Here is an 18829-nt window from a genome sequence, read left to right as displayed (position 1 = left end):
GCTCCGGTTTCAGGTCAGCTTGCTAAAACTGCTCCAGAGAGTCCGTACTGTAGACCCTGTCGAGCTCTTCCATCCTCTTGGCAGCCAGACGTGGTGGAGCATCCGGCGCCAGGCCCTCACTCAATGAATCCTTGAGAACCGGTAGAGGGCTGGGTTACATATGTAGAGACCTAATTGGATTCCATATGTGTAAGCCTCTGAGCCCGTGTTTCCTCAGCAGACGTTCTGCTATTATCCAAGAGGCTACAATCACCTCTAATCTTCCATATGCACCTAAGCGGTTGTTCATATGCGTAAGTGCTTCTGAACCTCCTTCAGGAAGGTTGGGCTTCCGCAGCGTTCCTGTTCCAAGTGGAACAGGTACGTTTTCCCAATGTTATCCAGTCTTACTAAGTGGATAGTGCCATAGCACAGTAGCTGGTCTTCTTGTGGTAAGCCCTGACCTGTGCCAAAAAGTAGGGGCGCAGGAGGCTTCCACAGGAGACTGGAAGGGGCAGTATCCGTGGCCCTCTGGTAGGGATCCCAATTCGTCGGTCACCCGACGTGACTCGGAGTGACCAACTGAAAGGGAACATCTCGGTTACGTATGTAACCCTCGTTCCCTGAAGGAGGGAACGGAGACGTCACGTCCCATCGCCATTTTTTCCATCGCCATTTTTTCCTCAACGAAAACCTGAATATGCGCTGCACCTGCTGCCTACTTGTACTCACACTGTGATCAGCGGCAGCTGGATGCAATAATCACATGCCAATGTGCATTGGCTCGTTTAGTTACACTCGAAGTGGATTGCTCTCTCTAAGCGACATCCCAATTCGTCGGTCACCCGACGTGACGTCTCCGTTCGCTCCTTCAGGGAACGAGGGTTACATACGTAACCGAGACATTCTGAACAGGGACGGATCATGACGCAGAGGTGCCCTGGGCACGGACTGATTAAAGGCCCCTCTTAGTTGAAATCGCGGTCATTTTCAAAGTTCAAATAGCAATGGATTCTATCTACACTGAGTAAAAACAGCAGTATTTTTAGCAATATGTTATTTACACTAAGTGCAAATAGCTATAGATTATATTTACACTGTTAAAATAGCAGGATTTTCTACTATTATACTACTTGCTGCAAAATAGTGGCAATTATCTGCACTTCAGTATGGTATTACTTTATAAAACAGTATTCAATAATAAAGTACTGAGTGTAAATTATCATTTTAATTCAGATTATTAAATGGATGCCACCTTATTGATAATAAAGCCCTCCCTACACCTAACCTAACCCTACCCGATACTTTTTCAACTTTTTGGTTATTTCTTAAATTTTTATTAAAAATAAATGCCTTTAAGATGTGATATGAGATTTGAAAAGGGAGAAATAAAGTTCGGCAAAAGGCCAATTTTCACGTCATAGTTCAGACGGGGGCCAGGCCTCGGGCCTGTTTTAGGTTTCTCCTTATTTTTATATTGTAGACATCCATCAATTAGCGATGAAAAAAAATTGCCGCGCTGGTGGAAACAACACGAGACCGTGCCGCGACTGAGAGCAGCTCGACGGTGTTTAGTGTCCCGCAGCAGCACCAGAGAGCGCAAGTGACTTCAGCGAAGATGAAGAGTTCTGCGTTCAAATGCACGCAATAGGTTAAAGCTTGCTGTAAAACCCCAGCAAACATAGCCATGAATGTGTCTGCGCGAAATATTAAGGGGATATTTGAATTATTTACTAATATACTAGGTTTTCTGAGTCCGTGCCGCAAGGATGAAATTGCTGATCCGGACTCGCTGTCTCCTCATTAGACGCGCCTTTAGAGAGAAATGCATCTTTATTGATTATGATCAAGATTATAGAGTTTTTGTTTTCAATTTATTTATTTCGTTAAGTGATAATTTAAAGCTTTCTATTGATATATTTATCATGTCTGTGAGGCATGTATTCGCGCTGCTTCGGTTCATTTTTGTGAAGCGCTCCTGTTCAAGACGAGACGGCAGAAAGCGCATCATGTTTGTTTTCTTTGTTTTATAAAAGCACGTTTCGTTGATATTGTGAGTGCCCATAAATAAAAGTAGACCCTTTACAGTTCCGAATGATGTATTACTCTTACCTTTATCAGAAAACAATTATGTCGTAGGCTATTTTAAGTTTCCACTGAAAAAAAGCAAGTGTTTGCGCTGGTGCCTCCATGTCCTGCAGAGCGCGCTTTAGCTTCCACTCTCAGCACAAACTTAGATATAGGCTAGTGCACATTATTATTATATCGCAGGTTTAACGTTTAAACACTGTTATATACTTGAACTGTTTTAGTATATCAATAGATTTTATTTTAGGCAAGTCGTGATGGTTTGAGGAGGCTAAATCTATCAAACATAGGCTATGATCAGCTCACTGTCTGCCGCTGGCCACTTGGTCGTTACTTTAAAAAACAAACTTAGGACTTATTACTATATTTAACGAACAAAAATGCTCCAAACGTTTCACTAAATTAACTTAATAAAAAAACGAAACGAAATATAATAATTTTGCCATTACATAGAAAACTGAACGATTTTAACAGTAGTATAAACTGTTTTGGGAGAAGGGGGAAAAAAAGGGCTCGGGTCGGACCCGGGCCGGTTATTCTGATAAACTGTCGGACGTGAGCCGGGCTAGGGCCTGAGCGTCTCGGGCCAGGGCCGGACTAGGGCCTAAATTTGAGGCCTGTGCAGGGCTCTAGTCTCTGGCTGCCAGCCAGTGAAGATGAGCGAACGCAGATTTTAATTTAGCAGCTGATGATGTGCCTCACTGAATGATCTAATCACACCGGTGTGATCGTTTATTAAATATAAAAAATATTATTCGGCTATTTTTTTTTTTTTTTCTTTTGGATGCTGCATTCAAAATCCACTTGCCTCAAATATCTGAGGGGGCGTGGTTGAAATCGCGTTCTGGGAGTAGCGGTATTTTGGCTGGGCCCCCCTCTGGTCCAGTGCCCTGGGCAGGTGCACAGTAAGTGCGTTAATCCGTCCCTGGTTCTCACTTTTTATCTAGTATAAAGTCATGTTCCAGTTACAATTAATGGTGACACATTTTCCAGGTTAAATAAATAAACATTATACTAAAATAACTGGAAGCAGATTATGACAGAAGCCTTAACATTCAAGTTAAAAATCCCCACACATTAAAAAATAAGGTGGATTAAACAAGTTAAAGGTACTGTAAATGTGTTAAAAATGGCAATTAAGAGGTAACGTACATGAGAAGATATGAACTTTACCGAAAAATGCTCTAACTCTCTTTCTAATTGCTTGTGCTACAGAAGTTTCAACAACCCAAATGCTTCACATGGTGATTGTAATGTGTGTTTGTTTGGCTCTAGATGTGCGGAGGAAAACTATATATGAGTATCACAGAGTGGAGCTGTTAAAGACCAAAATTACCAGCAGTACAGCTGTAGAAATGATGCCACTACCCAGTAAGCCAACGGACACACACAAACAGTCTTGCTAATAGAATTATAGAAAAATTATGTGATGTACCTAATAGAGGCTTATTTTGTTGTACCTCTTTATCTGCAATGTCAGATTTTATATTAGTTATATTAGTTTATATTAGAGTTTTTATCACAAGTTATATGGAAATCCAGTTCATTGTTCTATTAGCCTTTTGCTCTATTCGTGATTGATTCTGTGCTTATGCATTTTCTATGTCTTTTTTTCTTTTTCGCAGCATGTCTTCAATTCACAAGCTGCACTTCTTGCATAGCATCACAGATTAACTTCAACTGCAGCTGGTGTCACCGGTTCAATAGGTGAGAAAACAAAGCTCTCTTCATCCGTCTCTCTTTCCCCTATTCTAATGTCATTTTACTGGAATTGAAGATGTGGTTCTCAGACCGCTTGCCTTGAGGTGGTGCAATGAACGAGGGGAGTAATTTACATTTTATAAGTTCTGTCAGCTGTTGCTGAAACACAAGCACGCTCAACACAGACATTCACAAGATGTGGCGATAATTCACCACTTCTAATTCAGCAGTCACAATGTTACAAGATTGCCTTTGTATATAAAGATGGCCTAAAAATTGAAACGAATTGTAAACATCATGTGTAAACCATTAACAAAATGTCTCTTCCATTGACTTGCATTGCATTTTTCTAAGTATTAGTGCTTTAAATGTGGCAGAGAATCTTTCAAACCAAGATTGCTTTTTTCAGAGAACGTAAGAAAGAGGGAAAATAAAGTCACAATCCTGCTGATTCATGCCCGGACCCTCACCTCTCGAACCCAGACAGCTTTTCTCTGTAGATCACATACCCAAAAACAGACGAGACAGAGACACCCGACCTCCTTCTGCTTTATTTTCCTTGCAATCCTTCCATCTGTCTACTCTTTCAATCCCTCGCTCTCATTCTCGAGCACATACATACACACCCACCCGCATGCATACACATAGTTTGAGGGATTCAGGAATATAAAATCCCAGTTGGTGTTTATTGTGAGAATTAGTTTATGACTAGCAGAGAGAGAAAAAGGCCAATTCACTTGTGTTAGAGTAGTTTTACTTTTTCCCTTTATCAAGTGCATGTGTGCTACACACGTTTATTGAGCTGTAGCATTTTTCAGTCCAGTTTGTTATTTTATCAATCATTTCATACACAAAATAATGATGCATAGCGCAAGCACATCTTTCAATGTCAGTGGGACCTTGGTTTTTCCATCCACTCTAGGAAACCTGCTGTATTGTATAATTAAATCAAAACACTGAGTCTTGAATCGTCTCCTGGTAGACAAGGGAGTTATATTTAGTCTTCATCAATATGCATGACCATTTTTGTTTGACTGGAGGTTATGGAAACGATGTAAAGTTAGAAATTGCTGCAGCAATTAAAGTCAGGTTTTTTTTTGGCTTGATTATGGCTGTGTGTTTGTGTGTGAGAGAAGGAGAGAGTAAAAGAGCAGACTAATGAAACAGTAAATGCAGGTAACTCAGTTGACTTAAGCTAATAACTGACAGTCCCGATGCAATTTATCAACAATTTAGCCCTTGTCTTTGGAGAGAGCAGACGAAGTCTGATATGATGCAGTTGACACACACACAAAAACAAGCTGTAACTGAACAGAAGACCGTAATACTGTAGCAAAGTGTTGCACTTATAATCCTTCATATGTCATTATTCTGAAGTAATTAAATGACTTTAACATAGGAGTTTATTAGTAATGATTATGTGCATCAAAAACCTTCATTTGCATATTTGGAAAAGCATTATTTCACCCTCAAGGTCAGATTATTACTGGATCAGAATAAATTTGAGCTGACTGCATTTACAGCCATTAACATGTAAATGAGATTATGAAAGGTTGGAGAAGTGCTGACGAAGAATGTGGCCGCCGCCATAGGCAACCTCAAATCTACAGAGATATATTTCAGTTTTACTTTTCTTCCTTGTATGATTCATTAGTGCTTGGGGAAACTACTTGGGAGAGAAACTGAAAGAAAGACATAATGACCATGACAAAGCTACAAAAGTAAATTACACTAAATCAAATTTGTTCACTAAATAATTCAATCATTTGAAATCTAGTTTGTATGTTTTGTACTTTGGGCACTTTTGGGTCACTTGTCATGTTACTTTCATCCTAGTAGGGGTGCACTGATAAATCTTTTGGCCTGAAGTGGATAATTATTTTCATGTCATGACATTTAATCTACCCTAGTGGAAAATAAATATACTAAACTTTATTTAAAATACATTTATTTCATACTAAGTATACTACAAATACATTTACATATTTATGTGCTTAATAAAAATACCCTGCAATAGTACTTTTAGAATACTAAACTGGTATACTTAAAGTCTGCTAAATTGGTACAACTAATTTTGTACTTAATGCACTTTAAGTACAAAATTCACTCTTTTAGTATTTGTCCAGTAGGTTTCCTTTCAAAGGAAGCACCCCCTAGGGGAGGTCATGGCCAAAGGTTGCGAATTCGAGTCTCAGGTCCGGCAGGAATTGTAGGTGGGGGGAGTGAATGTACTCTTCCACCCTCAATACCACGACTGAGGTACTTGACCCTTGATCCGAACCCCCAACTGCTCCCTGGGTGCTGCAGCATAAATGGCTGCCCACTGCTCTGGGTGTGTGTTCACTGCTGTGTTAACCCATCCACTTAGGATGGGTTAAATGCAGAGCACAAATTCCGAGTATGGGTAAACATCACGTCACTTTCACTTAATTGTGTGAAAGTTGTGCTGAAGTCCAACTAAAGTTATACTGAAATATATTTAAAGTGTACCTGAAGTATGCTTACAATAGTTCCACTTTAGTACAATCATTGCAAGTATACTTCAGGTACACTTTAAATATCTTGCATTTAAAGACTAATATTATTCAAAGATAATACAATACTCAACAGTGACATTAAAACACATTTTAAGCTTAATATTAAGAAATGTGCATTGTGCACAAGTAGTACTCCAAATAAAGTGTCATTATAATTTTTATGTCAGTAAGTCTCGAGCAATATGTCAGTAAATATGTTAATAGATTTGAACTATACTAAGTATGAAATAAATATATTTTAAATATATTACTTTATTGGATAAATTAATTAAAAACAATATAAAAGGCAGATTTGAACATTAGATTAATGCAGTGGTAATCTTAATATAAAAATAGGGGAAATGAGCATATAAAATGAATTGTCTTATATAAATATATTAATAGATTATTGTATCTGAGATGATACTAATATACTGTGCACTCCTACTCACCAGCATTATTATTATTTATTTATTGTATTATTCATTAACAAATTGCTTTGGAGAAAAGTGTAACTAAATGAATACATGTGAAGGTAATAAAGAAAAAATAATCTATTACAAAATTGCTGCTACTACAAAAGAGCAACAAAATTGCGAATTAGAAATGAAATGCCTTACAAAGCCAGCGGCTGTATTCTGTGGCAAATCTCTGGCCTATAGAGGCTGGTGTGTGTGTGTGTGTGTGTGTGTGTGTGTGTGTGTGTGTTTGTGTGTGTGTGTATGAGTTCCAGTCTGCTCTTAGCAGAGCTTTTCTTGTCCGTGGGTCATGAAATCTCTAATCCAAAGCTTTCATTTAGACAGTCTGACGTACATTATAGTGCCCCCTGCCACCACTGGTCAAGGTGCTTCTTTCCCAAGAGCACATCATGTGTACAGAGCAGTGTCTTGTGTTTGCTGATGCTGATGCTCACACACGCTATTACAAGAAAAAAAGGAACGAAAGAAAGAAAACACATTGAAAAAATGCTGATCTAAGACACATGATTTCCATAGACTGTCGGTTTATATTAACTTATTGCATAAATGAAAGTATTTCTCCCATGTTTATGTAATAGTTTTGTCCATTTATATAAACTCTTGTATAAAATGATTTGTTTTTCAACCACAAAAAGGAATAGCATCCTTTTGATTTTTGTTTAAATGTAACCGGCTGTGACAAGCGAAATAAATATCTCACACAAACACACATACACATAAAAACAACTGGTTTGTTTACCACCTGTGAAGGGACTGGGCAACAAATGTGTGTCTTCTCTTCTGACCCCCAAATATCAGCGAGAAACACGGTGGGAGATGTGTGTATGGTGAACTGTAGTAAACTGAAAAGAGATAATACATCACGAAAAGATGAATGGAGAATGGGGAGCTGCTGAAGGATATGGAGTAAGGGTGACTGTATCTCAGCAGACATCAGGAATGCCAAGCAGCCGAGGCCATTGTGCTCCATTCTGCATGCAAGAAAAAATGAAGGCAGGGGAGGAGGAAAAGAAATACTAGCTGTATTGCCTAGTCCTGACTCTATAAGCCAGCATCTATTAGTGATATACTGCTGTAGACAGTCCTCTGTATATTTCACCGTTTTGAATTTCCTGTTCTGGACCACAGTGAACAGAGCATTCTTAATAGAACTTTCTTGGAAGACTCATAAATGAAAATTCATTTCATGATTTACTTGCCCTTTTTGTTGTTTTAAACCCATACGACTTTTTTTAAATTGGAACCCACTTACTGTGTTTCTCAGAAGAGTTAAAGATTTCAAAGGATTTTTCTGCACTGGTCAGTGATCTATAAAAGATGGAGATCATGTTTGTGTGTTTATTGGCTTTAAAATACTAATGACTGCTATAATTTATATTGACAGATGTTCCAGTGGATTTGATCGCCATCGGCAAGACTGGGTAGATAACAGTTGCCCAGATGAGGTGTGTATGTGGATGTTTGTGTATGTTTTTTATCCTAAATCTCTGTGCCTACATGATAGACGAACTCATCTGCAGTTTCCAGAGAAAAAAGGATATGCTATGCTCTCTCTCTTTTTATCTTTTTCTTTCCACCTTGTACAGGGCCATTAGTAATCAGTAACGTGTATGACAATGTATCTTAGGTGTTTAACTGTAAATTCTCTTTCTTTCTTTCTTTCTTTCTTTCTTTCTTTCTTTCTTTCTTTCTTTCTTTCTTTCTTTCTTTCTTTCTTTCTTTCTTTCTTTGTACAGACTGGCATCTTTAGCTGTTATTGCCCTTATGGAATTTGATTAAAGGGCTGTGAATTGTGTGTGTTTAGCATATTGTTTTATTTTTACTAATTAACTGCACTAAATTAATATGTTGAACTGACAGCCCTAGTTTTTAGATAATAAAATATTGCCGTATTTAAAGGGATATTTCTCCCAAATATGTAAATTCTGTCATTAATTACTCACCCTCATGTTGTTCCAAACCTGTAATACCTCCGTTCATCTTCGGAACACAAATAAAGATATTTTGATGAAATCTGAGAGCTCTCTGACCCTCCCATACAGCAAGAATCCTAACACAATCAAGGTCCAGAAACATAGCAAGGACATTGTTAAAATAATCCATTTGACATCAGTGGTTCAACTGTAATACAAAGCTACGAGAATACTTTTTGTGTGCAAAGAAAACAAAAATAACGACTTTATTCAAAATTTGTCTCCTCCGCGTCACCCTGTAGTGCCATTTTGGAGTGTATCCACTGAACATAAACAACGTATGCTGTTCTGTGTCAGCTGCACTACGTGGAAACATTGTTTTTGTTCAGATCAAAGCGCAAACAACGTAGACAATGTTTCCACGTTGCGAAAATACAAAAAGTATTCTCGTAGCTTTGTAAAGTTACGGTTGAACCACTGATGTCACATGGATTATTTTACCGATCTCCTTGCTACATTTCTGGACGTTGATCGTGTTAATTACATTGCTGTCTGGGAGGGTGAGAGAGCTCTCGGAATTCATCAAAATATCTTAATTTGTGTTCCGAAGATTGGAACGACGTGAGGGTGAGTAATTAATGACAGAATTGACATTTGTGGGTGAACTAACCCTTTAATGTTACTGTACCAAAATGTATAGCCAACATATCTAGCATATCTCAAATCACCTGTCTTCACCCGTCTTTCATTTGCAGACTAAGGATAACACCTGTGACATCATCAATACTACCAATCTCAATCTGCTGACCACTGCATCAGTTGCTAAGAAGACCACAAGAAACAGAGGAACTACTGAGGGTCAATCTACCAAAGCTCCATCACACATGCCCACCAGCATACCAACAGAAGGTACTGGCATACCTGAATGAACACACATACCACTTAGACTGAAATATGGAACATGAAACTGATGTTACAATCCTTTGATGACAGGAAACCAACGGGTCATTGATCTAAACCATTAGTTACAAGTGACTGCTCCTGGTAAGAATGCAGCAGGATAATGTTAAGAGGGCACAAATGAATTCTACATAAATCAATAGACACAGAAAAAGAAAGGCTTATTTGTGCTTTATGAGTCTGGGGAAAATCAATTTCTGGGGAAGAAACATTCTATATTAAAGAACATTCAGAATGTAGCTGAAGGGGTTTGCTCATAAATGGGGTTCAATAGATAATCATGCTCATCATTGTAGAATCTTCCTTAAACACTGACACTTACAGGAAATACACTAAAAATACACCATATACCACTTAACTATTGTTTAACTCTGACCTCATGTTGTGTGCTTTGCTCTGTTTTTCTTTGTGATTTGTACAAACACATTATCAGACAGTAAACAACACAGCATAAATTATAAATCTCGTCTGACTGTGAATTATGAATACACTCATAAATATTTCAAATCTAGAGGAGCAGTAGTTGTAGCCAAATTTCAGAATAAGAAATTAAACTTCTCATTTCATTTTCTTCCTACTTATTAGTCTAGCTTACAAGTCGATCTAAAGAAGTCTAATTATTACTTGCATATTATTGCAGCAGTTCTGTCAGTATAACACTTTTTCAGTGAGATTTCATTCTGGGAGGGGCTATATAGGAAGCCTTATATAGAAGATGATGATAGTGTTGTTTGTTTCTGTCATGTTTTAAAACGAAAGGCAGGCTAGCTGTGAATACCTGCTGACTTCACGTGAGTCAGTGGCACCACCGCTCTTTGTTTTTACAGGCAGGAAAGGATCTGGCCACAAAAAGTATGTTAGTCTCAGGGTTGCCAGGAGTCCACTTAAAGTGATTAACTACGTGAAACAATCTGTTCATCATTAACAGTTTCTCAGAGTGCTCAATAAAGCCATGATTAATGAGGTCATTGAAAAGGCAGGTATTTCTTGTTTACACTCTCCTTCCTTCATCCCTCCTTCATTAACTGGTTGTTTCTTTAACTTATGTTATTATGACAACAGAATTAAAATGCTGAAAGGTCCATATCAAACAATCAAGACATTTATGTACATTTAAAGTACATTTACTTTAAAATTGGAAACCTGCGTTTGTCACAGTTCAGCCAAATATAATAATTCTGTCATCCTTCACTCACACTCATGTTGTTCCAAACCTGTATGACTTTCTTCTAAACACAAAAGATGTTTTGAAGACATTTTTGGATATTTTGAAGAAGGTTGTTAACCAAACAGCTTTGGTGACCATTGACTTCCATTGTATGGACAAAAATATTGCGTGTTCCACAGAAGAAAGTAAACCATACAGGTTTGAAACAATATGAAAATTTTTATTCTCCCTTAAATCATAAAGAACCTTAAATGTAGTTTTGTTGGCATAACTTTGTGTCCAAGTTGATTCAGTGAGGTTTGACTTGAATAAAATAAGCACGACGCACGTTTTATGTTAACATTTTTATCAGAGTGAATTTTATTATTACAGTCATCCATCTATAACCCCAATGTAACATATGGCAGCAATTCAGGTGTGTGAATGAAAGCATGTAACATGCTGTAAATGAGAAACTTGATATCTTGCTATAACACTACTGGCTACAGTGGATACGGAAGCATCAGCTGTTATTGTGCTACTTCATTTCAGTTTCAGTTCTCAGCAGAATTGCCTGTAGCAGATGTTGACCTGTCTGTCTCAGACAGGAGCTCTTCAGCTCACTAGAAAGTATATTCAAGAATCTTGGAGTGGATTGTTCATTAAAAATGCATTACAAATCCAAAACTTGCTCTCCAATCAAAGACATATTTTCTAATCTCTTTGTAGTGTTCATCACACACATGTGCGACCTATTTACAGCTGTTGATGAGATGTGGGTGTGTTTCAGAGTGTATGACGTTACAGTTCACTGTAAACTTTCAACATGTAAAATTGAGCTTTAATATTTACTCCCTTTTTTCTCTCCCTCCTTCTGTTTCTTTTCTCGTCTATTTTTATAGATGACACCAAGATTGCGCTACATCTCAAAGACAATGAAGGTAAGATCTTAGCATTGCTGCAGTGCAAAGTGTGTCTGTGAACATCGCTTTTCTAATAATTAACAGTCATTTTTCCTGCTTATGCCCAAATAAGGTCATATTTGTGTGTGTGACTGACTTATCTGGTTATGTGTGTATATATGTGGCAGCAAGTACAACATTTTTTGACTAAATATCTTTTCCACGCAGCAGTGTTTTGTGCCTGTTCATTTCCTGTCCAACAGAAGATTTTTGTATCATGTCTTTTTCTTCTCTTCCTCTACTCTCTCTGCTTATCACACACAGTCTCTATTTTGCTCTCTTTATATATAGTCTCTCTTTCCCTCACTCTCTTTCGTCTCCCCCCCCCTCTGAATTCCCAGAATTCTGTTAGTAAGATCCAGGTCATGTGTTTTTGATTTGGAGCAAGTTCAGTATTTCTTTACCAGTCGGAAACGGCAGTCAGGGCTTCAACATTTAATCAATAAAGCAGAAAACATAACATGCTCCCAATGAAAACATGTAGCAGGAAGAAAGCGTTATCTAACCTTACGCAGAATAATATAAATGTTATAATTCCTGACTAAAACTAATTAAAGAGATGCAGGTGTAATAGTAATGGACAATTTAAGGTGAATATATAATACAATATTATATTAATTAAAAGGAAAGCCTATTAAAAGAACACATCTAAACCACCCTAATTCCACTATAATGATACAAACAGAATAAAAACATTTTTGTTTTCAAAAGATGGCCATCTGCCTGTATTTGTTTCTGGTGGCTTCTTTGGTTCTTTGTGGTGCTTTTCACATCAAATGAACCATCTATATTGAGTTCACACCCTGTCAGAAATAATAGACAAGCCTGATTTTGCAAGGCCATTTTGATACAATAAAGAAAGAAATATGATTTTCTATTTGATTGAGGACATGCCTGTTGGATCGGTTGCCAGCTGTCTGTGTACATATTTACATCATGACTTCTCCAGCCCACCAGACATAATGTTCCCTCTATAACCTACAATAGCCAGACTCTGCAGTGTCTGTTATAGAGTTAAAATAACGTGCTAAACCCATAAAATGTGTTTTGATTTTCAGAAATGTTTTCATGAGGTAACTTGGGGTCTGCGCCAATTTAACTGGTGCAGCCAACTTCTAATTTAACTAGTGCTGCCAAATTTAACTAGTGCATTTGATTAATGACCGATTTCAACAAAATGTCACCATTAGTTTTATTGCCGCCAAACAAAAATGTCACAATATTATTAAATTCCACTGAAATCTATAAAGGTATTTGAAGGCATCAGGTAAATTGTGATAGCTGGTAAGTAACAAAATATTTGTGGAACCCAGAAGTGTTTTCTGTATTTTGTTTCAGTATGACTGCCAAGCTTCAGTCTCCCTCTTATTGAAAATAAATTACTTCCCATGCTTAAGTGGTCATGGGCACTTTTGGCTGTAATGACTAACAACAGAAACCCTGCCTCATGATTAGTTCTGCCCTGTAATGTCTGTCAATCATTTTGGTGCCTTTTGTCTAAAGAATACACATTTGGCTAATACACATTTGTTTGTTTTTTATAGAGAAAATGGATTTTTACTTTCACAGTCATTCATTTTTCAGATATTTCTGGACAGAAATTAGCAAACATTTTGACAAAACATTACAGTTATTCAGCATTATAGCAGTAACATTTTACTCTGGACATATACACATTAAAACATGATTACCTGCTCTTAAGAAATATTTTATACTTATGTTTTAGGATTATGTCTGTTTGTTGTTGTGCAGTGTTTGTCATATAACAGTAAAAACAATATTTTTAAATGTTTTTATTTATTTTTTAGATTTGATGTACACTGCCCATTACTGCAATAAGCAGATAACAAATACTGTGCCTCTATGGTTGTGTTAATGTGTACACGTCTGCAGAGAAACACAGCAGCGCTGTTGCAGAATGAAGTGCTACTATAATTGTTCTGTAAGGAGCCGTATGTGAGCCATCTGGGTGCTCTAATTAAATAAAATAATGTAGTGTAAAGTAATCCGGCAGAAAAGAAAATCAATGACACCCTGTCAAGAGATGGATGTTTTCATTGATCATGGAGCCGCAGAGATATAAAATCAAAGATTAAGTGGAGTTGGAACACAAAAGAATGTGTTGGAAAATGCTTTTTTTCCTCCATTCATTGAAAGTCAGTGGTGTCCAATGTAGTTGGGATAGCTGAAGAGTTTTTTGTAAGTTTCATTTAACCTAATGTTGTCAGGTTAAATGACTTGCTTATATTAAATATTTTTGACCCAAAAACAGTTTATTTAGATATTACTACATGAAAGTGGTGCATTTTAAGTTTATATAATTAACATTTCGATAAAGCAGATCCAACTGACATCTGTAGATCCATAACTATCATTGTAAGAAAAAGAATGAGGTATTCCTACTGATTTGGTAGTCTCAAAAGCTGCCACTGAGTCTGCTCAGCAGTCTTAGGTTTTTATAGGGGCCTGGCTGTGGTGCAAAAACACAAGAACTGCAGACCACAGTAAATCTTTCTCACTTGGCCGGCTGGAAATGTCCACAATACAAGATTTACAGCCTTGTCTCTCTTCAATCATTAATCTTTTTATCTGCCTGCCGGACAGAGATACACAAGCCTCAGAAACCTTAATACAGATGGAAATAGCTAAATTATTGTGAAAACAGTGCTCTCTTCTGTTTAAAAGTAGAACTACAGGATTCCAACCAGATTTTAAGGAAAAGATAAGATTGTTGATGGGAAAAAAAGTTGTTGATGAAAAAGATTGTGGATGATTCATTTTCCTGAGGTTGTTACGTTACGAGCAGTGCAGTTATGTGTGTACAAAGACAGACTGATGTCTTCTGACAGTGTAAGTGAACTGAAATGTATCCGTGTTCAGAACTACAAATACGGTGTAATGTGTGTTACAGCTGCTGCAGCAAAAAGCACAGCAGAGAACAGCACTCACCCTCTGCACATGGGGCTGATTCTTGGGATGCTCCTGCTTCTGCTCGTGATGGTGGCCATCGTCCTGGTGACCGTTTACATCTACCACCACCCGAGCTCTGCCGCGGGACTCTTCTTTATTGAGGTGAGAGTGTAGTTTACTTTAGCATATAAAGAAATCCAAAACTGTGTAACATTCTTTCATCTGTGGTACACAAAAGGTGAATTTCTGAAGTCTCTACTTGTCTGTATTTTTACAATGGATGGGTACTGAAGCTTTAAAGGGATAGTTCATCCAAAAATGAAAACTATGTTATTAATTACTCACCCTCGTGTCGTTCCAAACCCGTAAGACTTTCGTTCATCTACAGAACACAAATTAAGATATTTTTGATGAAATCCATAAGCTTTCTGACCCTCCACAGACAGGGTATGTTCTAGGCCCAGAAATGCTTAGGGACATTGTGGTACTCTCGTGAATGGTGGCGGAGAGAAGAAGAAATTGGTGAATAAAGTCATTATTTTTGTTTTCTTTGGATTCTCGTAGCTTCATAAAATTAAGGTTGAACCACTGATGTTACAAGGACTATTTAAACAATGTCCTTACTACCTTTCTGGGCCTTGAATGTGGTAGTTCCCTTGCTATGAAGGGTCAGAAAGCTCTCGGATTTCATCAATAATATATTTATTTGTGCTCTGAAGATGGTCTTATGAGTTTAGAATGACACGAGGGTGTCAGGGTGAGTAATTAATAACAGAATTTTCATTTTTGGGTGAACTAACCCTTTTAAAGCTCAAAAAAAGTTTGTAAAAAAACAGCACCATAAAAAGGTTGTCTACTCTGATATCTGAGTATTTATGTTAATCGAATCAACTGATTCAATGTGAAAAACACTTCTATGGTATTGTTGCATCCTTTTTGATGCTTAAAAGCCTTAGACTCCATTTAAATTGTTAAATTGTTTTTTTGTTCTGCAAGAGCAAGAAAAGTCTGGAAAGGTTTGGAACACCAGTAAGTGATGACAGAATTTTCATTTTATTCAAACGATTTCTAAAAATAAAAAATGGGTTCAGAGATTTAATTGCAAAATAAATAGTTTAGTGTTTTACTGCAAATTGAAATGTATCTGTGTCATGATTACAGTGGATAGCTGTATATGCGTGTTTGTTGTTGCCTTTTCATGGAATTTCATACCTGCTCACCAAACTTACATACTCCCAGGATACATGAGCCATTCACCTTATTGGAAGTCAGTGTACCATCTGAATGATTTTGAAACTGATATTTCATGGTAAAAACTTACAGTTGCTTTAAATCAGTATATCTAACACGCATGAATTTTGGATGGCTTGAGCAAAAATGTATATGTAAAAACCTTTATAACCTCCTAGTAGAACATGTGTGTCTTGTCTCTGATGGGGAGTGCATTTAAAACAAAATAATTTATTAATTATCAAACTCGTACATTTACAGAGACGTCCCAGCCGATGGTCAGCGATGAAATTCCGTCGAGGTTCTGGTCATCCAGCATACGCAGAGGTGGAGCCTATGGGTCAAGAAAAAGAAGGCTTTATTGAATCAGAGCAGTGCTGAGATTCGACCTTTGACTTCTTGAGTCACACAGAAGCCCATCAACCTTCTTGATGTCTAGCTACAAATCCACACATCTCTAATCATAAAGTTCCACCAACCCTTCAAAACACTGATGAAACTGTAAACAGTGAGGGTGTGGTGATCGAACAGAAGAGGCATCCAGAAACAAATGCTTGGATCTAGCTTTCAACACTCAAAACAAAACAATCCACATTCAGAGGAAACGCTTGTTAATCAGCTGGATGAATAACGGCCCAGCAGCTTCTGCTCGGTTCCTGACATGGCGTGGGGAACAGCTCTTATTTGTTGATTGTATAGGATGAGGTTTTGACCTTTCGCCCTCAAAATCATCATTGAACTGAATGCAGTTTTGTTTGATCCTCTGATTTGATGTGCCTCTCGGAGAGATTTTTCAGTCTCTGAAATGCACATTCATTCATTTTATGTGTTGGAAATCTTATATAAACCTTTATATATATATTCAAAAGGGTTTTGTAGGGTGTTTATGTTTTTTCCTATTCCTTTATGACTTAAGTTCTTTGATTTGAACGGATGTTTTGGAGTACGTTGGATGATTTTAGTTGCTTGTTTGAATATAATTGGAAAATGTTCTGTGAACAAATATGCCAACAGTATGGATTAACATATCTTTCATCCAACCATATTCGAACCATTTAGGACATTTTTGCACATATCCACTTAATGCCCATATATTGCTTTTTTCCCCAAGTAAATTTTTTTTCTCATCTTATCTTACTACTGCATATTTACAAGACAGGAGCTTGTGAGACTGCGTGCGTGAGTGTGTGTGTGTGTGTGTGTGTGTCTTTGTTTTGATTTTTTTATTGTGGTTTTTGTTGTAATATTATGGTACACAATGATCACTTAAACATGCTATAGATGAAATCAAGGATTCATACTGATTTCAACTTGAAAGACAAGACAAGTGGTATCTACTGACAGTTGTCAGTCCTTAATCAGACGGAGACATTCATTTGTTTTATAATATTTGATATAGTGATATAGTAGAGCTCTCCTACTGCTGTCAGGTCATCTGAGTTTGATGGATTGCAAGCAATGGAACTGAGAACTGCAAAAATTAATTCATTTTGACTTCAAGAATGTGATTAATTACTCTACAGAAAGAGTATATACACAGCATATTACAACCTTATATGATCAACATTCAGTATGTTATAAATAATATATCCATAGTGTTCGCTTATAATGGATTTTGTTGAAATTAATTGTTTGCACATATTACTTTCTCCTGAAAAGACATTTTGAGTATTGTGACCAAAGAACTGTCATTACATACACACAAGTATATATATATATATATATACAAATGTTTATAAAACAATTGTAAAACATTTCCTTAATACTGTACAACCAGATGAAATGGACAATGGTAGATATTTTTGTTTTCTGTTTGATAATTTTCCGCAAACGTATGCATTGGGGGCAGTTCCTGCGAGTTTCTTTTCTGTTTTCTTTTTCTTTATTTCTTTTTTTTAATGTCTGTTAGGTTTTTAAGCATGCATGCAAGGGTGATACATTTGTCTCCAATTTTATCCTCATAACAGGGTGTCTCACCAAAAACCAAGGTCTAAATTCTATTTTTATTAACTTTCTTCACCGGAAGACCTGATTATTTTCAGCAGATGTAACCTGAATGTGTATGTATGTGTGTGACATTGAATCTATCTGAATGTGCATGAGTGCACACTAATGTAAGGTGGAAGTGGATGTTTAATAGTGTGAAATATTCTCGAACAATGTTTGTTGAATGAGGTTCATTTTCTGTTCAGCAGTGATGCCTGGTATCAAAATTCGGGGAAACAAACATATTAGCAATTAATCTTCATGATGTGCCACACATTGAGAGACAGTGAAATACACAATGCTGTAATCTGTGTACTCTTGTGTTACTACTGTCAATTTGATTACATTATACAATTTGATTAAATAATAAAGTTGTTTAAACTGACAACTTCCTTTCTGGTCTTTAGAATGAATGTCTCTTTTCCTGTTTTCTCTTAAAGGCTATGTTATGTTGGTACATGTATGAATATTCATAGCAGTTAGGTGTTATGGCCAAATGAATGTGTGCAGCTGCTCAAATCATTATCAGTATGATTCTTATAGGGATAGTTCAACCAAAACAGAAAATTCTATCATAATTTACACACCCTCAAGTTGTTCCAAACCTTTATGAGTTTCTTTCTTGTGTTAAACACAAAAGCTCTATTCATAATTAGCCATGATTACTTTATTCCACCAGTGAAAGTGGCCAATAACAGGTGGGTTACATAACGAGTAAAATGTTGCTGGTAATGTGATCTCCGATGACACAATCCTTTCCTGGCGTATTTGAGTCATTCCACGAAACCGGTACGATTTGGACTTACACATTTTTTGATTTTTTGAACACACCACAGCATTAATGACATATTTAACTTCCTGAAAAACATATTTTCCCTCCTCAGGCATCAAATCCCTATTATTATTGGTCATTATTTTAAGATATGGGCATTGTTAATCTTCATCCCCGTTATGGAAA

General features: G+C 37.0%; 1 protein-coding gene across 2 annotated transcripts in view; it reads left to right on the top strand.

Annotated features, from left to right (window-relative positions):
- LOC306876390 (plexin domain-containing protein 2-like) overlaps window positions 1–18251 on the top strand; it is a 75603-nt gene extending 57352 nt beyond the window's left edge. The window contains exons 8-15 of one of the 2 annotated variants that reach the window (XM_079427504.1): window positions 3343–3438; window positions 3693–3774; window positions 8148–8208; window positions 9432–9585; window positions 11686–11724; window positions 14657–14817; window positions 15652–15684; window positions 16147–18251. In XM_079427504.1, the coding sequence (XP_079283630.1) occupies window positions 3343–3438; window positions 3693–3774; window positions 8148–8208; window positions 9432–9585; window positions 11686–11724; window positions 14657–14817; window positions 15652–15684; window positions 16147–16266 (746 nt within the window). In that variant the 3' untranslated portion in view covers window positions 16267–18251. The remainder of the gene's footprint in view (window positions 1–3342; window positions 3439–3692; window positions 3775–8147; window positions 8209–9431; window positions 9586–11685; window positions 11725–14656; window positions 14818–15651; window positions 15685–16146) is intronic. The other variant, XM_079427505.1, reaches the window with a different exon arrangement.
- The last annotated feature ends 578 nt before the right edge of the window (window positions 18252–18829 follow it).

The sequence above is a fragment of the Barbus barbus genome, assembly GCF_936440315.1.
Source record: "Barbus barbus genome assembly, chromosome: 1".
Lineage (NCBI taxonomy): Eukaryota > Metazoa > Chordata > Actinopteri > Cypriniformes > Cyprinidae > Barbus > Barbus barbus.
The sequence above is the reverse complement of the archived record's forward strand: the minus strand, read 5'-3'. Positions and strand labels throughout refer to the sequence as shown.